At 48.9% G+C, this 24,777-nt stretch overlaps 1 protein-coding gene across 1 annotated transcript in view; it reads left to right on the top strand.

Annotated features, from left to right (window-relative positions):
• Positions 1–24,777, top strand: part of LOC110485138 (calmodulin-regulated spectrin-associated protein 3) — a 75,002-nt gene that overhangs the window by 10,280 nt on the left and 39,945 nt on the right. The window contains 2 exon segments of the mRNA XM_090196160.1: positions 11,851–11,935; positions 11,937–12,111. Of these exon segments, the coding sequence (XP_090052286.1) occupies positions 11,851–11,935; positions 11,937–12,111 (260 nt within the window).

Here is a 24,777-nt window from a genome sequence, read left to right as displayed (position 1 = left end):
ACTACTGTTCCATCGATGTGGATAGGGGGGTGTTCCCTCTGCTGTTTCCTGAAGTCCACAATCATCTCCTTAGTTTTGTTGACGTTGAGTGTGAGGTTGTTTTCCTGACACCACACTCCGAGGGCCCTCACCTCCTCCCTGTAGGCCGTCTCATCGTTGTTGGTAATCAAGCCTACCACTGTTGTGTCGTCCGCAAACTTGATGATTGAGTTGGAGGCGTGCGTGGCCACGCAGTCGTGGGTGAACAGGGAGTACAGGAGAGGGCTCAGAACGCAACCTTGTGGGGCCCCAGTGTTGAGGATCAGCGGGGAGGAGATGTTGTTGCCTACCCTCACCACCTGGGGGCGGCCCGTCAGGAAGTCCAGTACCCAGTTGCACAGGGCGGGGTCGAGACCCAGGGTCTCGAGCTTGATGACGAGCTTGGAGGGTACTATGGTGTTGAATGCCGAGCTGTAGTCGATGAACAGCATTCTCACATAGGTATTCCTCTTGTCCAGATGGGTTAGGGCAGTGTGCAGTGTGGTTGAGATTGCATCGTCTGTGGACCTATTTGGGCGGTAAGCAAATTGGAGTGGGTCTAGGGTGTCAGGTAGGGTGGAGGTGATATGGTCCTTGACAAGTCTCTCAAAGCACTTCATGATGACGGATGTGAGTGCTACGGGGCGGTAGTCATTTAGCTCAGTTACCTTAGCTTTCTTGGGAACAGGAACAATGGTGGCCCTCTTGAAGCATGTGGGAACAGCAGACTGGTATAGGGATTGATTGAATATGTCCGTAAACACACCGGCCAGCTGGTCTGCGCATGCTCTGAGGGCGCGGCTGGGGATGCCATCTGGGCCTGCAGCCTTGCGAGGGTTAACACGTTTAAATGTCTTACTCACCTCGGCTGCAGTGAAGGAGAGACCGCATGTTTTCGTTGCAGGCCGTGTCAGTGGCACTGTATTGTCCTCAAAGCGGGCAAAAAAGTTATTTAGTCTGCCTGGGAGCAAGACATCCTGGTCCGTGACTGGGCTGGGTTTCTTCCTGTAGTCCGTGATTGACTGTAGACCCTGCCACATGCCTCTTGTGTCTGAGCCGTTGAATTGAGATTCTACTTTGTCTCTGTACTGGCGCTTAGCTTGTTTGATAGCCTTGCGGAGGGAATAGCTGCACTGTTTGTATTCGGTCATGTTACCAGACACCTTGCCCTGATTAAAAGCAGTGGTTCGCGCTTTCAGTTTCACACGAATGCTGCCATCAATCCACGGTTTCTGGTTAGGGAATGTTTTAATCGTTGCTATGGGAACGACATCTTCAACGCACGTTCTAATGAACTCGCACACCGAATCAGCGTATTCGTCAATGTTGTTATCTGACGCAATACGAAACATCTCCCAGTCCACGTGATGGAAGCAGTCTTGGAGTGTGGAGTCAGCTTGGTCGGACCAGCGTTGGACAGACCTCAGCGTCAGGTGAACAGAAGGATTTGAGTTCCTGTATGTTTCTTTCATCGCACCATGTCACGTTAGTCATAAGGCATACGCCCCCGCCCCTCTTTTTACCAGAAAGATGTTTTTTCCTGTCTGCGCGACGCGTGGAGAAACCTGTTGGCTGCACCGCTTCGGATAGCGTCTCTCCAGTAAGCCACGTTTCCGTGAAGCAAAGAACGTTATCCAATGTGGCTATGGACTCGCTCAGGTCCCGAAGTCGCTGAGAGCAAACTCTGTTTTGGTTGGCTGTGTAAGAAATAATTTGGCCACGTAGGTGTGCTTTGAGAGACTCCCATATGGTAGAGCAGGACATACCTGGTGTTGAATTAGTTTCTAGGAATAAGGTGAATTCAGAAGAAATGAAATTGACAAACTCCTTATCTGAGAGTAAAATGGGGTTGAGACGCCATTGATAACACATAGGAGGTCGTTGGGGAAACTCTAGTTCAAGCACTAATGGTGAATGGTCAGAGATAACAATACTCTCGTAAGTACACTGCCGAAGGTTGGGCAGAAGTTTTTTTTGTCCAAAAAGAAGTAATCAATCCGGGAGTATGTTTGATGAACATGAGAATAAAAGGAATTACTGTCTATCTGTAGGATGTAGGAAACGCCAGGCCTCAAACATAGCATATTTCTGAAGAAAGGATTGAATAAGTAGGGCACATTTAGATGGGCCTGTATTTGTTTGTGAGGACTTGTCAAGAACTGGGGACACTTTACAGTTGAAATCCCCCCCTAAAATCAACAAGAATGAGAATCTAAATTGGGAATTGCAGACAGAAAGGAAGAAATTAAACTTGTCATTCCAATTGGGAGCACAAACACTAGCCAAAACAAGAGGGTTAGAAAACCAGTTACTATGACGTATCGTCCCTTAGGATCAGCAATAACCTCAGAAGCTACAAAGGGAGTAGCTTTATCAACCAGAATAGCAGCACCTCTTGATTTACTATGAAAGTTTGAGTGGAACACTTGACCAACCCAGTCCTTACACATCCTAAAATGCTCACCAGTCCTCAAGTGAGTCTCTTGTAGAAATACAATATTTGCATTCAAACCCTTTAAATGTGTCAACACCCTCTTACGCTTCACCGGGTTATTAACCCCTTTGGTGTTCCATGAAATGTACTTTATCACATTATTTCGGCCCCTCTGGCATTCCCGTTATTCATCCCTGTCATTAGAGCATAGAATGGAAAAGCAATGAGTGCCCAAAACCCCCAGAATAACTTGTCTCAGAGTAATAATGTACAGTGGTAGATGTTTGGAAAAAGTACAGAAAAAAAACTAAAAAGACAGAATGACAACATTAGAACTGAACAATTCAACCTGCCCCCCCACCCCCTCCCCCCATCCCAGACAATACCTCCCCAAATGAGGTACAAGCCTAAATAGAACATGTTCTCTTCGCAGAGTATGTCTGTGAGAGTGCGGTCTTAAACCTAAACCCACAGTCCCGCTCTTGAAAGTTGCGTTTTGTTAGTGGATCAAGAAGCAAAATGAACGATTTTTATGTTTTTTTTTTCAAATTAAAAAAAGGCGAATCCCTTGTGCAAACGGAATGACAAAAGCACCACTTGTAGATGTATATAATTATATTCCCAGTCTTATAACAGGCATTGAGAGAGAAAATAAGTAAAATGTATAAAGGCTCTCAGCCAAAAATCTAATTTGAAGTAAGGAAATCGTAGTAAGACAATCAAAAATAATAGTAATTATAATAGTAGTCTAGTTGACTGAGACAGCTTACAAACAATACCAAAAAACTGCGTGTGCGCAACGTTAAACGTTTGCTGGGCGTAAATGACACTCAAATTTTTAAAAATTGAAGTGAGACCCCAAAAACCGTGTAGCCTCGGGAGACATTTACTGTTTACTGGGTCAATGCAAACGGATGTAGTAAACAAATAACCAAAAATATTTTGAGACACTGTGTAAACAAACGGAATAGGTGATCGAGACAGCCTAGAAACACAGGAGTTAAGTAAAACCTTAATACAATTAAATTAAAATGACTGAATGCTTGTAAGGCACGCACACTAGATGATCAAAACATTAGATCACATCAAATAAGCCTGAATGGTTTCACCAACTATACAAGACTAGCCTGTTATATCTAAACATAATTGTACCACAGGTGGGTTACTTACTATCCACAGTTTGCAAGCAACAGTTGCTGAACTGTGAGCATGTTCAAGACTTCTTGATGTGACGTTGAATGTGAGCCATAGCCTCATCCGGAGATTCAAATGTGTAGTCTTTACCCTCATGAGAGCCATAAACGGGCCGGGAATCGCAGTCCATACTTCACACTTGGATGGTCCCGAAGTACTCGTTTGGCCTGTCCACAAGCTGTGCGCTGCCAGGAAACAGTGGGGGAGTAGTTCTGGTAGATGGAGAAGCTCTGTCCTTGAAAGCTCAGTGTGGTATTGCGGGCTCGTCGGAGGATCTCCATCTTCTCATGAAAAAAGTGCACTCGAAGAATTATGTCACGGGGCCTCTCCCCATCCCGGGGCTTTGGGCGCAACGACCGGTGGGCACGATCAATCAGGGGCTTTTCATCTAAGGCAAGAACATCCTTCAGCAGCCCTGAAACTAAATCCGTGGCGCGGTGCATTTCCGCTGACTCTGGGACCGATACAAGTCTCAGATTATTGCGGCGAGAGAATCCCTCTAAACTCACACAGCTCTCCTTCACCTTTTTCATATCCGCAGCTAGGCGTTTAACTTCAGCCTCCAGGGATGTAGTTAAGTCGGAGACATTAGTAGCGGAGGTCTCCAGTGCTGCAATCGTTGTGTGTGATGCAGCTGTTGTTTTGAGTAATGTGATTGTTGGCACAGTCTCGTTCCGCAGGATGGTTAAATCTGCTTTTAAAGTATCAGAAACCTCCTGTATTCTGGCCTCAATCGTAGCAACCATCTGTGTTTTCATTTCAACTATCTCAGAGCATAGTAGTTTGATGGCCTTGAATGTTCATTTCAGCGACGCCAGGCCAAGCCGCACCCCCCGGGTAAAGTGTGCGTCCCCGGGCCCTCAGACTCAAGAGAGGGCGGTGATGAGAGCGGGTTTTGTAGGCCGGGTTTTCTCAGTCATGCTTTTGGCCTTATGTTTGGTCGACATGCTGACATTCGGAAGCAAAGTAGTCTTGGTTTTTACGGAAAGGGATCACCAAGTTAATATTTGAAAATAAATAGGTTCTGCTGCAAAATTCACAAACTTTAAGAATACCACGGGAGCAAACGGAAAACACGTCAGTCGCACATGGGGTCCCTCCTATCCCCCCCATGCCATTATTTTATATAATTTATTTTATATAAGAATATATGAAGAATACAATTGAACATAGCTGAATAAAATGGAAAGTATATTTTCTCCAAACGATTTGAGGGAGTGCGCACATGCGGCTATTCTGTGTTGAGCTGTTAACAACGAAACATGTACTCCTATTTGCTTAATTTAGAGTTATTTATGTAACTTTAGTTGTGATACAAAGGTTGGGCTATATGTTTTATTTTTTAATACATTCTAAGGCTGCATGATGCGATTAATGAAGATTTGCATGAAAAAGTCATGAGCTCTGCTTTATTTGCGCAGGCTTTTCACACTTCATCAGTCTCTCATTCACAATTTGACAAGCACTTGATTATGCCTCGAATTTCCCAGCTGCATCCCCTTTGTGTGGCTGTAATACCCCTTAAAACATCCGGCATATGTCCTTCTCCAATTCCGAGGTGTACATTTAAGATATTGGAAGAACTGTCCACATTTAGTTTTCGTCAGCCTACAAGATGAGTAGGCCTTACAAACAGCAAAAGCACTAGCCTATCAACTTTTGTACTATGGGGGATAGTAGATTGGTCACCTACAAACAAGCAAGATTTCTGGCTCTCACAGACCTGTAACTTCTTCTTTAAGAGGCTCCTCTGTCCTCCACTCGTTACCTGTATTAATGGCACCTGTTTGAACTTGTTATCAGTATAAAAGACACCTATCCACAACCTCAAACAGTCACACTCCAAACTCCACTATGGCCAAGACCAAAGAGCTGTCAAAGGACATCAGAAACAAAATTGTAGACCTGCACCAGGCTGGGAAGACTGAATCTGCAATAGGTAAGCAGCTTGGTTTGAAGAAATCAACTGTGGGAGCAATTATTAGGAAATGGAAGACATACAAGACCACTGATAATCTCCCTCGATCTGGGGCTCCACGCAAGATCTCACCCCGCGGGGTCAAAATGATCACAAGAACGGTGAGCAAAAATCCCAGAACCACACGGGGGGGACCTAGTGAATGACCTGCAGAGAGCTGGGACCAAAGTAACAAAGCCTACCATCAGTAGCACACTACGCCGCCAGGGACTCAAATCCTGCAGTGCCAGACATGTCCCACTGCTTAAGCCAGTACATTTCCAGGCCCGTCTGAAGTTTGCTATAGAGCATTTGGATGATCCAGAAGAAGATTGGGAGAATGACTTTTTGGTAAAAACTCAACTCGCCGTGTTTGGAGGACAAGGAATGCTGAGTTGCGTCCAAAGAACACCATACCTACTGTGAAGCATGGGGGTGAAAACATCATGCTTTGGGGCTGTTTTTCTGCAAAGGGACCAGGACGACTGATCCGTGTAAAGGAAAGAATGAATGGGGCCATGTATCGTGAGATTTTGAGTGAAAACCTCCTTACCTCAGCAAGGGCATTGAAGATGAAATGTGGCTGGGTCTTTCAGCATGACAATGATCCCAAACACACCGCCCGGGCAACGAAGGAGTGGCTTCGTAAGAAGCATTTCAAGGTCCTGGAGTGGCCTAGCCAGTCTCCAGATCTCAACCCCGTAGAAAATCTTTGGAGGGAGTTGAAAGTCCGTGTTGCCCAGCAACAACCCCAAAACATCACTGCTCTAGAGGAGATCTGCATGGAGGAATGGGCCAAAATACCAGCAGCAGTTTGTGAAAACCTTGTGAAGACTTACAGAAAATGTTTGACCTCTGTCATTGCCAACAAAGGGTATATAACAAAGTATTGATAAACTTTTGTTATTGACCAAATACTTATTTTCCACCATAATTTGCAAATAAATTCACAAAAAATCCTACAATGTGATTTTCTGGATTTTTTTTCTCATTTTGTCTGTCATACTTGAAGTGTACTTATGATGAAAATTACAGGCCTCTCATCTTTTTAAGTGGGAGAACTTGCACAATTGGTGGCTGACTAAATACTTTTTTGCCCCACTGTATATCAATCTACTATCCGCCATAGTACAATAGTTGACCTATTCTCTGTGTGAGAAAGTAATATTCCAAACATATTCTGGGACAATTGTGGGATGCGATAGATCCCAAATTAGCACTACCACTACCATCCCTAAAACTTGTAACTTTTTTTATGCAATGAGGCTGATGCAACAGATCAGAATGTTCCGCTTAAAATGTTGATAAACTATTAGGCTATTTCTTCACCCAAGCGCAGCAATGCGCACATGGCAGTAGGCTATAAGGGCGAATGTTCCATAATGCAATCAATTAGCAGGAAAACACCATTCTCAAAAGGGACCAAAAGGGAAAATGTTATGCTTTATTATAAAGGTGCATTTTTATGGTGCAAATTATTTTCATCAAACTTGAAATCATGCCAGTTAAGCTGTTGTAAAGCAGATGAATGTGCTTAATTTAATAAGTTATTTGGCCACTTTTTAGTTCTGATACAAACCTTAATAAAACATATAGACCAATTGGCTAGGCTACATGAGGTGTGCGACTATGATTTGAAAAATGTGCAAAAAAATAGGCATGTGCTGTTTCTTGCCTTACTGCACCCAAGCTGGGCATCATTCATAAGTGATAATATATAATTCACAAGTGACAGGCTAATGTTGTCACCCATCAGACTGTTCTTATTTTAATCTTGTCTTTACATATACTAAATAATATATGTGAAATTTGTTTTGATTTAGAATGGACCATTATCATGCACCTGTCTCGAAATAGGGGCAGGGGGAAAAAATACATGACATCTATGAACTTAAATAGAGAATGGAGGACACTTTTCCCGTGATTCATTTTCATGCCAGCCAGGCTACACTCCTGTTGTAAAGAGAAGCAATGCGCTTAATATTAGGAAAGAGGAGAAATAAATATAGTAGGCCTAGCCTATAGAAACCTGATGGGGGAATCCTCCTATTTTTACTAGAGGCCATCAGTCTATTTTCTCTCACAACTGCATAGCCTATAGAAATGTTGCGCAACATGAGCTCATGGGCTCCATGAAGTGTTTGATTAGATTTTCGATTACATTTGCATTGATGTCAGAGTGATTAGAGGGACAATGGAGTGCTGAGTACCAGGCAGTTAGCAAGTTTAGTAGGCTATGTATGACCATCAGCAGCATCAGACCTTGTAGAAGCCTAATTATCGTGGTCTCGTGGAATTTGACTACAATTTGACTAATTTGACCGCCGGTGTGGCGGTAATAGGGTCACCGTAACAGCCCTAGTCTTTAAAAAAAAAAAAAAAAATATATATATATATATCTCTCTCTACGGACTCGGGAGAGGCATAGGCCGAGAGCCGCGCGTCCTCCGAAACACAACACAACCCAACCAAGCCTCTGCTTCTTGACACAATGCCCGCTTAACCCGGAAGCCAGCCGCACCAATGTGTCGGAGGAGACACCGTACACCTGGCGATCGTGTCAGCGTGCATTGCGCCCGGCCCCTAACCCGGACGACGCTGGCCCAATTGTGCGCCGCCCCATGGGTCTCCTGGACTTGAACCAGGATCTCTAGTGGCACAGCTAGCACTGCGGTGCAGTGCCTTAGACCACTGCGCCCCCCTAGTCTCATCCACTCTGAATACCGCTAAACCAGTTAAGAGGGTGTGTCGGATGTGGGTTTTCAGATTCATGTTTGTATTCAGTTTCCTACATGGTGCTGTGTGCTCCATTGAGGTGGAAACCGTGTGTCTGCCCCAAATGGCACCCTATTCCCCTTATAATGCAGTACTTTTGACCAGAGCTACTCAAAAGTAGTGCACTATAAAGGGAATATGGTGCCATTTGGGATGCAGCAAGTGTTTTGGTTTGCCCTTTAACTAGGTTCAGGTTACTTTCTTGTCCTAGCTGCTCTGAAAGAAATGTGCCACAAAGCTTAGGGTTAGGGTCTGTCCAGAAGTCTGTAGTGGAAATGTCCTGTATTTACCAAATCATGAGAGCAAACCACACACAAGTCAGAGTTATCATAAAGTCTATCTTTAATTATATGAGCTCCATCACAACCCTGTGACTCCCAGATTAATTCAGTGTCTATAAATTAATTCTCTGAGAGTGCTTACACATTGCAACTGAGATCCTTTATAGTAAAGAAACACATAGCCAAACAGCATTGGCTATAAATTATCGTTCAGCTTTGTCTCCTAAACTATGTTCTTATCTCGCTCTTGGTACCACTCAGGACCATAAAACAAAACCTCATCAACAGGCATCAACAGTGACTGGCACACAGACATTGTGGACCAAGAGATAATTGGTTCCCCCTCAATCATCCCTTCACATGGTTTAAAAGATATGTTTACATATGAAGACAAGCCTGACCTCTCCCCTCTCTGCGGCCCAAGTAACTGAACCCAGGACAGGAAAAGATAACTGCAAATGGCCACCACTATAGTACAACAAGATACATTCTAAATGATAAGTAACTCACAAGCATATAATGAAAATAAAACATCTTATCTATGTTACCCAACTATTCTGATTAATCCCCAACAAGTCACCTTAAAGATAATTTCCCACAGAGACTGCCTTCAGCTAAAAATAAAACACTGGGGTCGTGTTCATCGGGGCACACAATGGCAAATGAAATTGAGCTTTTCTTAATTGATAGGCCAATTGAAGCCTAATGAACACAACCCTGGTTATCTATCAATACCACAGGGCTCTGTCTGGTAATTCTCATATGCTCCTCTTGACCCAGACTGATGATGTGGTTCCATACTGTCCGCATCCAAAATGGCCCAGGTAGTGCACTATATAGGGAATAGGGTGCCATTTGGGACGCAACTAACGGACTGACGCGTGGGGTTGGAAATGGAATGCACCACAGTATCGTTCCCGTGGGGGAAGAATGACACGTTCACCATGAGACCTGAACTGCTGAATGAACATTTAGACAGGGAAATGGAGGGAGGAGTTGATACAAGCCCCCAGAAAATATCTAATTGTAACCAGTGTATCGTGCCTATATGTGTAACTTTATGACTCCTGCAGACCCTATGATTGGCTGGGTGGATTTGCTGTGAAAAACAACACCGAGACACATGCCACACACACACACAAATGCACGACAAGCGCACACAAACTCACATGTACCCTGCTCAGCTCATTCACTCAGATGATTGTAGTTACTTAGGCAGATGCCTAGCATTGCCTATCCATATCTAACTATGCCCATAGTACTGTCAAGGTAACTAAACGCTATACCTTCACTATACACTGCGTGTATAAAACATTAGGAACACCTTCCTAATATTGAGTTGCACCTCCTGTTGCCCTCAGATCAGCCTCAATTTGTCAGGGCGTGGACTCTACAAAGTGTCGAAAGCATTCCACAGGGATGATGGCCCATGTTGACTTCAATGCTTTCCTAAGCTGTGTCAAGTTGGCTGGATGTCCTTTGGGTTTGGACCATTCTTGATACGCACAGGAAAAATCCCAGCAGCGTCGGAGTTCTAGACACACTCAAACTTGTGCGCTTGGCACCTACTGACATACCTCGTCACTTAATGGCACACATACACAATCCATGTCTCAAGGCTTAAAAAATGCTTCTTTAACCTGTCTCCTCCCCTTCATATGCACTGATTTTGAAGTGGCTTTAACAATTGATATCAACAAAGGATCATCGACTGACCAGGATGAATCCAGGTGACAGCTATGCCATAGAAAGAGCTAGTGTTCCTAATGTTTTGTATACTCTGTGTATAACTGATGAGGAAACACCAACTTCTTTAAGTTTGTTTCTATTATATACTAAGAGATAAACAGAATGTGTGTTTATCTGACAATAGGACTTTAAACTGTGTTTTGTCAATGATCTTGTTAGGACTTTGAACTGTGTTTTTCGTTGATGTTCTGTGTAACCTATATCCACAACACACTGCTGAGAGATTGTGGCTGCATCTGAAATGGCACACTATTCCTTTTAAAGTCCTCTGGTATTAAGGGTGTGACATTTTAAACATTAAAACTAAATTGTGATCCTTAATGTTAAGAAAAATCAAACCTAATTATAATTGTTAATGTTTTTGTAAATGCAGAAAGTAAACAGCATAGTGGGTCAATTTTCGCAACAACTAAGAGCTTTGGTGCCCTTGCTACCACACTGTGAACAGCTTGAAGCAAACCTGTGCACATGCACAGATACTTTGTTTTGCATCTTGCTCATCTCAATATCCTAGCCTATTCATTGATGATAGGCCCTGATTTACTGAAGTTACGAGACATGGCAAGCCAAGAAATCTGCGATATACAGTATGCCATTGTGAGATAAAGCTTTTGATTGCAAATAGTCCACGGTTCTGATTCTGTCTGGCTGGTAGCCGACATGCCCATTAGGGCCGGGATGATGCCAATATTTTTTTCCATATCAAAAATGTAAACATGAAGCAGATTAAACTTTGCTGTTATAGCAGCAAAGGAGGGACCAACTCCATATTAATGCCCATGACTTTGGAATGAGATATTCGACAAGCAGGTGTCCACATACTTTTGGTCATGTAGTGTATCACGATAGTAGTATCGTTCCCGACCCTACTGCCTATACTGTGCCCTTCCCTTCATTCTCCGTCCCTCGCTAGCATGCTATGAAAGATGCGAGTGTTCGATTAGTTGCCGAACTTCGAAGAACTTCGTACTTCGTTCCAAAAATACTGAATCCTACCGGAATCGAATCTTGACACTCAGAAATGGGAGTCAACGTATAAGGAGCCGTGCAAGGAATCGACTCTCCACGACGACTAAGTCATTGTCGTTAACAGTTGGAACAATGGCAGCTGTGAAGTCCTGTATGGCAATACTTTGAGAAGTTAAATGAGAATGAAATACAAACTTTGCGAGTTGAAATTGAGGTACAGTAATGGTGGTACAGGTGCGATGCTTAACCATCTGAAAGCGACGCACCGTGAAACTCAAAATGTTGCATGCAGCAGCACAGCTGCATTGTGAATTCAAATGTATATTGGATGCAGTATGGGTATCTTTTTAGTATTTTCTCCCTCAGTGGAAACGCGTTCTATTGATGCGCTGGTTTGACCTATTAATCGTGTACTCGTCTCCCACAACATGATTATTTCACTCACTGTTTTTGTCCCTCTTCTCCGTCCGTAGAGCATGTTCCAGTGGAGTTGCGGGAGCCCTTTTACTGTGACCAGTATGAGCAGGAGCACCTGAAGCCCCCCGTCACACGCCTCCTGTTCTCCTCTGAACTACTGCCGCACCTACGGTCTGCTGCAGGGGGACCAGGGGGGGTCAGGGGCTCCAAAAGACAACGCCACCCTGCTGCAGCTCCTCGCCAACAGGGGCGTGGTCCCCAATGATCAAGACGTCCCCGTGTCTGACGTCGACCTCCGGCATAAACCAATCAAAATGGTAAGAGGTGGGAGTGGGTGTGGAATATGCATATGACATGTTGACATGGTTTAGTCCATTGTGATTTTGGGTAATCTTGGTACCCAGAACCAAGTCTTGTGTTATGTTTTTAGTCTGACATGTGAGACTATGATTCGAGTTATGGAAATATGTAAAAGGAGAAGGATTCCTGTTTTACTGTTGGCCACCAGTCTCCCAGTATTAGTAATGCCCCTGGGATGGGATTGGGGTGACTGGGGACGACTGCCACAACACACAGGTTCAATTGAGGGAAGATCGAAGCTGCACTGGAAACTGCCACTGGACCGGTCCTGGTGTCACAATAATCCATCCAGCAGTGATCGATCTGGTCGTCTGGGCACACACAGGCATTGTCTGGTCACCCTCAGCCTGCTGGCCATGGCTGGAGTGGGGATGTTAAAGCTGTGGAGGGGATTGGCCTGTGGGTCTTGTTTATGCTTTGATTCCACGGATTAGACGACATTAAAAAATACCCCCTTTCTGGACCCATTCCCTAGTCCTTCCCAACCCCCCCACCTTCACCCAAGCCGATCTCCTGAAGATGAGTGGATCCAGCTGTGAGGACCATGGGGATGTCAGAGCAACTCCAGCTGGGATTCAGTCTTAATTCTGGTAGGACTGGGAGGGAGGGGTTGGAGGCCTGGAGAAGGTAGTGTTTACTAGACAATCGGTGGCTCTGACTAGGCCTTAGATTAGAACAATAGGCAAACTGCGCAGCACCAGTGAAACCAGAGCTCCCTGTAGCTGGCTGTCAATGCAGCTTCTGAAGCAAGAGAAACTGGTTTGTCATCTCTAGTCATTCACAATGAATATTTTGGTCTTATTCACTCACCACGTTTCTGTCCACTGTTTTTATGCGAGTAAAGTCATACCGAATAAAAAAAAAAAAAACAGCTGTGATGGAAACAGGAGGTTTCGGTACAATTTTATAAATGCCAACAGATACTTTGTTCATTCGACATGGTGGGATTTGTTTGTGTCGGTAAAATGTGTTATGTGAAAAACAGCGGTGGAAACAACTTTATGTGCAAATATTGATATAATAACCATCATATCGAAGTAAACATGGAATCACACAATGATATGGTGTGTGTGGTCCTCCCACTAGACTCGGGGAAACCATGCAGTTTATTAGACTACAGATGCAATACAGAGCCTTCAGAAAGTGTTCACACCCCATGACTTTTTCTACATTTTGTTCTGTTACAGCCTGAATTTAAAATAGATTAACATGAGATTTTGTGTCACACAATACTCCATAGTGGTTAGAGCGTTGGACTAGTAACCAGAAGGTTGCAAGATCGAATCCCCCGAGCTGACAAGGTAAAAATCTGTTGTTCTGCACCTGATCAAGGCAGTTAACCCACTGTTCCTAGGTCATCATCGAAAATAAGAATTTGTTCTTAACCTCTCTTGGGTAGGGGGCAGTATTTTCACGTCAGGATGATAAGTAAACTGCCTGTTACTCAGGCCCAGAAGCTAGGATATGCATAACATTCTAAAGTTTCTAAAACTGTTAAAATAATGTCTGTGAGTATAACATAACTGATATGGCAGGGGAAACCCCGAGGACAAACCATGCCCCCCTAAAAAAATTCAGCCGACCACTATTTTCAATTGATGTCACTTTTATTATAACGCAAAGTCCTCCCAGATTGCAGTTCCTAGGGCTTCCACTAGATGTCAGTCTTTAGAAAGTTTCAGGCTGGTTTTTGGAATAATGAGCCAGAAATTGCAGTTTTTCTAGGTGGCTCCCATTTTGGCTGTAGTATTTCCAAGTGCGTGAATGAGAGCGCGTTCTTTGGTATTTTTCTCCGGTAAAGACAATAACCGGAGAGAAATTTTATAGTTTATTTATGTATTAGGGTACATAAGGTTTGATTTATAAATGTTGTTTGACTTGTTTGGAAAAGTTTATCAGTGACGTTTGGGGATAATTTTGTATGCATTTTGATGGAGGGAAACTGGGTGGAATCGTGCCAGCTAAACTGAGTTTTTATGGATATAAAGGAGGACATTATCGAACAGAAGGACCATTTGTGTTGTAACTGGGACCTTTTGGAGTGCCAACAGAAGAAGATCATCAAAGGTAAGGCATTTTTTATATTGCTATTTCTGACTTTCGTGTCGCACCTGCCTGGTTGAAATATTTTTTGCATGCGGGGCGCTGTCCTCAGATAATCGCATGGTGTGCTTTCGCCATAAAGCCTTTTTGAAATCTGACACAACGGCTGGATTAACAAGAAATTAAGCTTTATTTTGATGTATTACACTTGTGATTTTATGAAATTAAATATTGATAATTCTGTAGTTAACATCCCACCTGCCCATAAGAAGTTAAAACTGACTTGCCTAGTTAAAAAATATATAAATATTCAACCCCTTTTGTTTATGGCAAGCCTAAATAAATCGAGTAAAAATTTGCTTCACAAGTTGCATGGACTCATCACTCTGTGGCTAAAAGACAGTTGTGGCCAAAATATTTGAGAATGACACAAATATTAATTTTCACAAAGTATACTGCCTCAGGTTGTATGATGGCAAATAGCATATTAGCATATACTCCAGAATGTTATGAAGAGTGATCAGATTAATTGCAAAGTCCCTCTTTGCCATGCAAATTGCAAATCCCCCAAAAATATTTGGATTTCAGCCCTGCCACAAAAGGACCAGCTGACATCATGTCAGTGATTCTCTCGTTAACACAGGTGTGTGAGTGTTGACAAGGACAATGCTGGAGATCACTCTCATGCTGATTTGAGTTCGAATAACAGACTGGAAGCTTCAAAAGGAGGGTGGTGCTTGGAATCATTGTTCTTCCTCTGTCAACCATGGTTACCTGCAAGGAAACAAGTGCCGTCATCATTGCTTTGCACAAAAAAGGCTTCACAGGCAAGGATATTGCTGCCAGTAAGATTGCACTTAAGTCAACCATTTATCGGATTATCAAGAACTTCAAGGAGAGCAGTTCAATTGTTGTGAAGAAGGCTTCAGGGCGCCCAAGAAAGTCCAGCAAGCGCCAGGACCGTCTCCTAAAGTTGATTCAGCTGCGGGATCGGGCACCACCAGTACAGAGTTTGCTCAGGTATGGCAGCAGGCAGGTGTGAGTGCATCTGCACACACAGTGAGGCGAAGACTTTTGGAGGATTTGCAAAAAGGCACAAAAGAAATTGCCAAAGAAATGTACTTCATGTCCTGAATACAAAGCCTTATGTTTGGGGAAAATCCAACACAACACTGAGTACCACTCTTAATATTTTCAAGTATGGTCTTGGCTTCATCGTGTTATGGGTATGCTTTTCATCGGAAAGAACTACTGAGTTTTTAAGATAAAAATAAACCGAATAGAGCTACTCACAGGCAAAATCCAAAAGGAAAACTTGTCTGCTTTCCAACAGACACTGGGAGACAAATTCACCTTTCAGCAGGACAATAACCTAAAACACAAGGCCAAATATTTGGGTTGCTTACCAAGATGACATTGAATGTTCCTGAGTGGCCTAGTTACAGTTTTGACTTAAATCGTCTTGAAAATCTATGACGAGGCTTGAAAATGTCGATCTACTACCAACTTGACAATGCTTGAAGAATTTTCTAAAGAATGTGCAAATATTGTACAATCCAGGTGTGCACATCTCTTAGACTTACCAAGAAATACTCACAGATTTAATCGATGCCAAAGGGGATTCTAAACATGTATTGACTCAGGGGTGTGAATATTTATGTAAGTTAGTATTTCTGTGTCTTTATGGGTTATTGTGTGTAGATGGGTCAGACATTTTTTTTTAATCCATTTTTAATTCAGGCTGTAACTTTCTGAAGGCACTGTATGTTATGATGAACTTCAGAGTGGTGAAAGTACAAGGTGATGAGCTTGATGATCGATGCTTGACTGCTGTTTGACATACAAATATTCTGACTCTTATCCATAATAATCTCATCATATAGACTAGCCTACCCGCACTGTAACTACGAGCTGTTGGCTGGAGTGCACGTGCCAAGACCCGATTGGGCACATTTGCTATTTAACGCAACAGTTTTTGTTAAAGAAAACTTAGTGGTAGAGTTGAAAATGCAATGGAAACATATTGAAATGTTATTAGGTACATGAAAACTTAAGTGAAAAATAAAAATGCACTACGTCATCATGCACTGATTTTTATAACAAGTCTTTATGCAGATTTTAGAATATTTGCAAGAAAATCTGTCGCCAATTGGATGGAAATCTAACTATTGTCTGTTTCTCTCTCTCTCTCTCGCTCTTGCATTGTTATGTGGTCATTGAAGCTTGATCATGTCTGCTCTGTCTGAGAACCATATTCCCATTCAATTGGCCAAATGATCTCTCTCAGCAGCCAATTAGAAGGGGAACCCGCATGGTTCCGGAGGCCTGAGCCTGTTCAAATAGGAACAGATGTATTACAGCTTAATTTCTCTGAATTCACTGTGACCCAATTTACAGAGTCTGTGTAACATTACAGTCTTTAACTAATTAAATATTATACCTTCTCGATTTAAAAAATATATATCTTAATGAGATGTAGAAGATTTTGTAAACAATTAATGGAATTCCAACTTGCGTTTGACCTCAGCTCTTGAGCCCTAGACATCATTGAATTCTTATTATACATCATGGAAGTGCTGTAGTCAAAGGCTACATTTTGGCTGCATGAGCATACTTTGACATTCTGCAAATGTTTACATTGTGGCTTTGACCATATTACCCCCCCTATACTATATATAATCTTCACTACAACATCTATGTTCTCACCCTCAGCCAGCCCAGCTCCTCTAGCAGACACCAGCCCAACAGTCACCGGCTCTGTGACTTGAGTGCCCTGAATTCTGTTTCTGGAGAACCTGTGTAGCTGTAGTCAGTCAGGTGAAAAGTAGAACGCTCCTTTACTCCTGCCTCCACCTCTCTCTAACTCCACCTCTTTCTCTGCTTCTCTGCCTGGTGCCTCTCTACTTCTACCTCTCTGCCTGTGCCCCTGTTTCTGCCACTAACTCTCCCTGGTGCCTCTAACAGGGGAGCTACACTGGGCTGTCAAGTCACTTTATCAAGTGTTCTCAGCTTTGAGCCAGACCTAGGTTCAAATAGTATTGACTTTCTTTTAAACACTTAAGCTGCGATCAATTGAGCTTGCCTGGCAGGCACAGTGGAACCGATGGAATAGTGGAGGTGAGAGTTGTGCTCCAGTGTGCTGTCTTTGCACAGTGTGCTATGTTCTGTGGTCAGCTAGTACAGTGTGTGCTGTGTTCTGTGCTCAGCTGGTGCTGTCTCAGCTCCATGCTGGTGATGGTGTTGCTGCCATGCCGCCAGACCTGGGAGGCTGCCTCAGCCTAAGCTGGCCAAGAGCTGATAGTGACACTCACTGCTTGGCTGCCACTGTTAGGCTGCTGCTACTGCTGCTACTCAACTTGCACTTGTAGTGCTCTCTGAGCTTGAGCTTTGGGACAGTGCTGCTGTCTGAGCTGGGCCGCCGCTGCCTGGCTCTGTCAGGGGGAAAAGTGGGTCATGCAACACGCACAGCATTAAGAAGATGGAGCAGTGCAACAATGTGGGCCTTGGCCAGTAAAACAGCTTTGAAGCAACAGCAATCTGCTGCTGTAATGTGCTGTTTTATATTAAGGCTCATCTGTGTCATACACGCATGCATGCAGTCACGCACACACAAAGCATGTTCACACACCACCCAAAGCGCACACACGTAATCGGTATTGCTTCCGTCTCTCTCTTTGCCCCTAACCTGGGCTCGACCAGGGACCCTGTGAACATATCTACAACTGCCTCCCAAGACACATCGTTACCTATCGCTCCACAAAAGCCGCTGCCCTTGCAGAGCAAGGGAAACACTTCAAGGTCTCGGCGCAAGTAACATCACCAATTTGAAACGCTACTAGCGCGCACTGCTAACTAGCTAGCCATTTCACACCAGACGCGCGCACACACACAGCAAGGGTAAACAGAATATACAGTGCCTTGCGAAAGTATTCGGCCCCCTTGAACTTTGCGAACTTTTGCCACATTTCAGGCTTCAAACATAAAGATATAAAACTGTATTTTTTTGTGAAGAATCAACAACAAGTGGGACACAATCATGAAGTGGAACGACATTTATTGGATATTTCAAACTTTTTTAACAAATCAAAAATGGAAAAATTGGGCGTGCAAAATTATTCAGCCCCCTTAAGTTAATACTTTGTAGCACCACCTTTTGCTGCGATTACAGCTGTAAGTCGCTTGGGGTATGTCTCCATCAGTTTTGCACATCGAGAGACTGACATTTTTTCCCATTCCTCCTTGCAAAACAGCTCGAGCTCAGTGAGGTTGGATGGAGAGCATTTGTGAACAGCAGTTTTCAGTTCTTTCCACAGATTCTCGATTGGATTCAGGTCTGGACTTTGACTTGGCCATTCTAACACCTGGATATGTTTATTTTTGAACCATTCCATTGTAGATTTTGCTTTATGTTTTGGATCATTGTCTTGTTGGAAGACAAATCTCCGTCCCAGTCTCAGGTCTTTTGCAGACTCCATCAGGTTTTCTTCCAGAATGGTCCTGTATTTGGCTCCATCCATCTTCCCATCAATTTTAACCATCTTCCCTGTCCCTGCTGAAGAAAAGCAGGCCCAAACCATGATGCTGCCACCACCATGTTTGACAGTGGGGATGGTGTGTTCAGCTGTGTTGCTTTTACGCCAAACATAACGTTTTGCATTGTTGCCAAGAAGTTCAATTTTGGTTTCATCTGACCAGAGCACCTTCTTCCACATGTTTGGTGTGTCTCCCAGGTGGCTTGTGGCAAACTTTAAACTACACTTTTTATGGATATCTTTAAGAAATGGCTTTCTTCTTGCCACTCTTCCATAAAGGCCAGATTTGTGCAATATACGACTGATTGTTGTCCTATGAACAGAGTCTCCCATCTCAGCTGTAGATCTCTGCAGTTCATCCAGAGTGATCATGGGCCTCTTGGCTGCATCTCTGATCAGTCTTCTCCTTGTATGAGCTGAAAGTTTAGAGGGACGGCCAGGTCTTGGTAGATTTGCAGTGGTCTGATACTCCTTCCATTTCAATATTATCGCTTGCACAGTGCTCCTTGGGATGTTTAAAGCTTGGGAAATCTTTTTGTATCCAAATCCGGCTTTAAACTTCTTCACAACAGTATCTCGAACCTGCCTGGTGTGTTCCTTGTTCTTCATGATGCTCTCTGCGCTTTTAACGGACCTCTGAGACTATCACAGCGCAGGTGCATTTATACGGAGACTTGATTACACACAGGTGGATTGTATTTATCATCATTAGTCATTTAGGTCAACATTGGATCATTCAGAGATCCTCACTGAACTTCTGGAGAGAGTTTGCTGCACTGAAAGTAAAGGGGCTGAATAATTTTGCACGCCCAATTTTTCCGTTTTTGATTTGTTAAAAAAGTTTGAAATATCCAATAAATGTCGTTCCACTTCATGATTGTGTCCCACTTGTTGTTGATTCTTCACAAAAAAATACAGTTTTATATCTTTATGTTTGAAGCCTGAAATGTGGCAAAAGGCCCCGTCTCTCCCCTCAGCCCCCGTCTCCGTCTCTCCCCTCAGCCTCAGCCCCCGTCTCCGTCTCTCCCCTCAGCCCCCGTCTCTCCCCTCAGCCCCCGTCTCTCCCCTCAGCCCCCGTCTCTCCCCTCAGCCCCCGTCTCTCCCCTCAGCCCCTGTCTCCGTCTCTTCCCTCAGCCCCTGTCTCCGTCTCTCCCCTCAGCCCCCGTCTCTCCCCTCAGCCCCCGTCTCTCCCCTCAGCCCCCGTCTCCGTCTCTTCCCCCAGCCCCCGTCTCTCCCCTCAGCCCCCGTCTCCGTCTCTCCCCTCAGCCCCCGTCTCTCCCCTCAGCCCCCGTCTCTCCCCTCAGCCCCCGTCTCTGTCTCTTCCCTCAGACCCCATCTCTTCCCTCAGACCCCGTCTCTCCCCTCAGCCCCCGTCTCTGTCTCTCCCCTCAGCCCCCGTCTCTCCCCTCAGCCCCCGTCTCTCCCCTCAGCCCCCGTCTCTCCCCTCAGCCCCCGTCTCTCCCCTCAGCCCCCGTCTCTGTCTCTCCCCTCAGCCTCAGCCCCCGTCTCTGTCTCTCCCCTCAGCCTCAGCCCCCGTCTCCGTCTCTCCCCTCAGCCTCAGCCCCCGTCTCCGTCTCTCCCCTCAGCCCCCGTCTCCGTCTCTCCCCTCAGCCCCCGTCTCCGTCTCTCCCCTCAGGCCCCGTCTCCGTCTCTCCCCTCAGGCCCCGTCTCCGTCTCTCCCCTCAGCACCTGTCTCTCCCCTCAGCCCCCGTCTCTCCCCTCAGCCCCCGTCTCTCCCCTCAGCCCCCGTCTCTACCCTCAGCCCCGTCTCTCCCCTCAGCCCCTGTCTCTGTCTCTCCCCTCAGCCCCTGTCTCTGTCTCTCCCCTCAGCCCCTGTCTCTGTCTCTCCCCTCAGCCCCCGTCTCTGTCTCTCCCCTCAGCCCCCATCTCCGTCTCTCCCCTCAGCCCCCGTCTCCGTCTCTCCCCTCAGCCCCCGTCTCCGTCTCTCCCCTCAGCCCCCGTCTCCGTCTCTCCCCTCAGCCCCCGTCTCCGTCTCTCCCCTCAGCCCCCGTCTCTCCCCTCAGCCCCCGTCTCTCCCCTCAGCCCCCGTCTCTCCCCTCAGCCCCCGTCTCTCCCCTCAGCCCCCGTCTCGCCCCGTCTCTCCCCTCAGCCCCTGTCTCTGTCTCTCCCCTCAGCCCCTGTCTCTGTCTCTCCCCTCAGCCCCCGTCTCTGTCTCTCCCCTCAGCCCCTGTCTCTGTCTCTCCCCTCAGCCCCCGTCTCTGTCTCTCCCCTCAGCCCCCGTCTCTGTCTCTCCCCTCAGCCCCTGTCTCCGTCTCTCCCCTCAGCCCCCGTCTCTCCCCTCAGCCCCCGTCTCTCCCCTCAGCCCCCGTCTCTCCTCTCAGCCCCCGTCTCTGTCTCTCCCCTCAGCCTCCGTCTCTGTCTCTCCCCTCAGCCCCCGTCTCTCCCCTCAGCCCCCGTCTCTCCCCTCAGCCCCCGTCTCTCCCCTCAGCCCCCGTCTCTCCCCTCAGCCCCCGTCTCCGTCTCTTCCCCCAGCCCCCGTCTCTCCCCTCAGCCCCCGTCTCTGTCTCATCCCTCAGCCCCTGTCTCCGTCTCATCCCTCAGTCCCCGTCTCTTCCCTCAGCCCCCGTCTCTCCCCTCAGCCCCCGTCTCCTCCCTCAGCCCCCGTCTCTCCCCTCAGCCCCCGTCTCTCCCCTCAGCCCCCGTCTCTCCCCTCAGCCCCCGTCTCCGTCTCTTCCCCCAGCCCCCGTCTCTCCCCTCAGCCCCCGTCTCCGTCTCTCCCCTCAGCATCAGCCCCCGTCTCCGTCTCTCCCCTCAGCCCCCGTCTCTCCCCTCAGCCCCCGTCTCTCCCCTCAGCCCCCGTCTCCGTCTCTTCCCCCAGCCCCCGTCTCTCCCCTCAGCCCCCGTCTCCGTCTCTCCCCTCAGCCCCCGTCTCTCCCCTCAGCCCCCGTCTCTCCCCTCAGCCCCCGTCTCTCCCCTCAGCCCCCGTCTCTCCCCTCAGCCCCCGTCTCTCCCCTCAGCCCCCGTCTCTCCCCTCAGCCCCCGTCTCTCCCCTCAGCCCCCGTCTCTCCCCTCAGCCCCCGTCTCTCCCCTCAGCCCCCATCTCTGTCTCTCCCCTCAGCCCCCGTCTCTGTCTCTCCCCTCAGCCCCCGTCTCTGTCTCTCCCCTCAGCCCCCGTCTCTCCCCTCAGCCCCCGTCTCTCCCCTCAGCCCCCGTCTCTCCCCTCAGCCCCCGTCTCTCCCCTCAGCCCCCGTCTCTCCCCTCTGCCCCCGTCTCTCCCCTCAGCCCCCGTCTCTCCCCTCAGCCCCCGTCTCTCCCCTCAGCCCCCGTCTCTGTCTCTCCCCTCAGCCCCCGTTCTCTGTCTCTTCCCCCGTCTCTCCCCTCAGCCCCCGTCTCTACCCTCAGCCCCGTCTCTCCCCTCAGCCCCTGTCTCTGTCTCTCCCCTCAGCCCCTGTCTCTGTCTCTCCCCTCAGCCCCCGTCTCTGTCTCTCCCCTCAGCCCCCGTCTCTGTCTCTCCCCTCAGCCCCCGTCTCTGTCTCTCCCCTCAGCCCCCGTCTCTGTCTCTCCCCTCAGCCCCCGTCTCCGTCTCTCCCCTCAGCCCCCGTCTCCGTCTCTCCCCTCATCCCCCGTCTCTCCCCTCAGCCCCCGTCTCTCCCCTCAGCCCCCTTCTCTGTCTCTCCCCTCAGCCCCCGTCTCTGTCTCTTCCCTCATCCCCCGTCTCTCCCCTCAGCCCCCGTCTCTCCCCTCAGCCCCCGTCTCTCCCCTCAGCCCCCGTCTCTCCCCTCAGCCCCGTCTCTCCTCTCAGCCCCCGTCTCCGTCTCTTCCCTCAGCCCCTGTCTCCGTCTCTCCCCTCAGCCCCCGTCTCTCCCCTCAGCCCCCGTCTCTCCCCTCAGCCCCCGTCTCCGTCTCTCCCCTCAGCCCCCGTCTCTCCCCTCAGCCCCCGTCTCTCCCCTCAGCCCCCGTCTCCGTCTCTCCCCTCAGCCCCCGTCTCTCCCCTCAGCCCCCGTCTCTCCCCTCAGCCCCCGTCTCTCCCCTCAGCCCCCGTCTCTCCCCTCAGCCCCCGTCTCTGTCTCTTCCCTCAGACCCCGTCTCTCCCCTCAGCCCCCGTCTCTCCCCTCAGCCCCCGTCTCTGTCTCTCCCCTCAGCCCCCGTCTCTCCCCTCAGCCCCCGTCTCTCCTCTCAGCCCCCGTCTCTCCTCTCAGCCCCCGTCTCTCCCCTCAGCCCCCGTCTCTGTCTCTCCCCTCAGCCTCAGCCCCCGTCTCCGTCTCTCCCCTCAGCCTCAGCCCCCGTCTCCGTCTCTCCCCTCAGCCTCAGCCCCCGTCTCCGTCTCTCCCCTCAGCCCCCGTCTCCGTCTCTCCCCTCAGCCCCCGTCTCCGTCTCTCCCCTCAGCCCCCGTCTCCGTCTCTCCCCTCAGCCCCCGTCTCCGTCTCTCCCCTCAGCCCCCGTCTCCGTCTCTCCCCTCAGCCCCCGTCTCTCCCCTCAGCCCCCGTCTCTCCCCTCAGCCCCCGTCTCTCCCCTCAGCCCCCGTCTCTCCCCTCAGCCCCGTCTCTCCCCTCAGCCCCTGTCTCTGTCTCTCCCCTCAGCCCCTGTCTCTGTCTCTCCCCTCAGCCCCCGTCTCTGTCTCTCCCCTCAGCCCCCGTCTCTGTCTCTCCCCTCAGCCCCCGTCTCCGTCTCTCCCCTCAGCCCCCGTCTCTCCCCTCAGCCCCAGTCTCTCCCCTCAGCCCCCGTCTCTCCCCTCAGCCCCGTCTCTCCCCTCAGCCCCTGTCTCTGTCTCTCCCCTCAGCCCCTGTCTCTGTCTCTCCCCTCAGCCCCCGTCTCTGTCTCTCCCCTCAGCCCCCGTCTCTGTCTCTCCCCTCAGCCCCCATCTCTCCCCTCAGCCCCCGTCTCTCCCCTCAGCCCCCGTCTCTGTCTCTCCCCTCAGCCCCCGTCTCTGTCTCTTCCTTCAGACCCCATCTCTTCCCTCAGACCCCGTCTCTCCCCTCAGCCCCCGTCTCTGTCTATCCCCTCAGCCCCCGTCTCTCCTCTCAGCCCCCGTCTCTCCTCTCAGCCCCCGTCTCTCCCCTCAGCCCCCGTCTCTGTCTCTCCCCTCAGCCTCAGCCCCCGTCTCCGTCTCTCCCCTCAGCCTCAGCCCCCGTCTCCGTCTCTCCCCTCAGCCTCAGCCCCCGTCTCCGTCTCTCCCCTCAGCCCCCGTCTCCGTCTCTCCCCTCAGCCCCCGTCTCCGTCTCTCCCCTCAGCCCCCGTCTCCGTCTCTCCCCTCAGCCCCCGTCTCCGTCTCTCCCCTCAGCCCCCGTCTCTCCCCTCAGCCCCCGTCTCTCCCCTCAGCCCCCGTCTCTCCCCTCAGCCCCCGTCTCTCCCCTCAGCCCCGTCTCTCCCCTCAGCCCCTGTCTCTGTCTCTCCCCTCAGCCCCTGTCTCTGTCTCTCCCCTCAGCCCCCGTCTCTGTCTCTCCCCTCAGCCCCCGTCTCTGTCTCTCCCCTCAGCCCCCGTCTCCGTCTCTCCCCTCAGCCCCCGTCTCTCCCCTCAGCCCCAGTCTCTCCCCTCAGCCCCCGTCTCTCCCCTCAGCCCCGTCTCTCCCCTCAGCCCCTGTCTCTGTCTCTCCCCTCAGCCCCTGTCTCTGTCTCTCCCCTCAGCCCCCGTCTCTGTCTCTCCCCTCAGCCCCCGTCTCCGTCTCTCCCCTCAGCCCCCGTCTCTCCCCTCAGCCCCAGTCTCTCCCCTCAGCCCCAGTCTCTCCCCTCAGCCCCAGTCTCTCCCCTCAGCCCCCGTCTCTCCCCTCAGCCCCCGTCTCTCCCCTCAGCCCCCGTCTCTCCCCTCAGCCCCCGTCTCTCCCCTCAGCCCCCGTCTCTCCCCTCAGCCCCTGTCTCCGTCTCTTCCCTCAGCCCCTGTCTCCGTCTCTCCCCTCAGCCCCCGTCTCTCCCCTCAGCCCCCGTCTCTCCCCTCAGCCCCCGTCTCTCCCCTCAGCCCCCGTCTCTCCCCTCAGCCCCCGTCTCTCCCCTCAGCCCCTGTCTCTGTCTCTCCCCTCAGCCCCTGTCTCTGTCTCTCCCCTCAGCCCCTGTCTCTGTCTCTCCCCTCAGCCCCTGTCTCCGTCTCTTCCC

The sequence above is a fragment of the Oncorhynchus mykiss genome, chromosome 13 (genome assembly GCF_057628025.1).
Source record: "Oncorhynchus mykiss isolate SJ-2025 chromosome 13, ASM5762802v1, whole genome shotgun sequence".
Classification (NCBI taxonomy): domain Eukaryota; kingdom Metazoa; phylum Chordata; class Actinopteri; order Salmoniformes; family Salmonidae; genus Oncorhynchus; species Oncorhynchus mykiss.
This window is presented reverse-complemented; position numbering and strand designations above follow the sequence as displayed.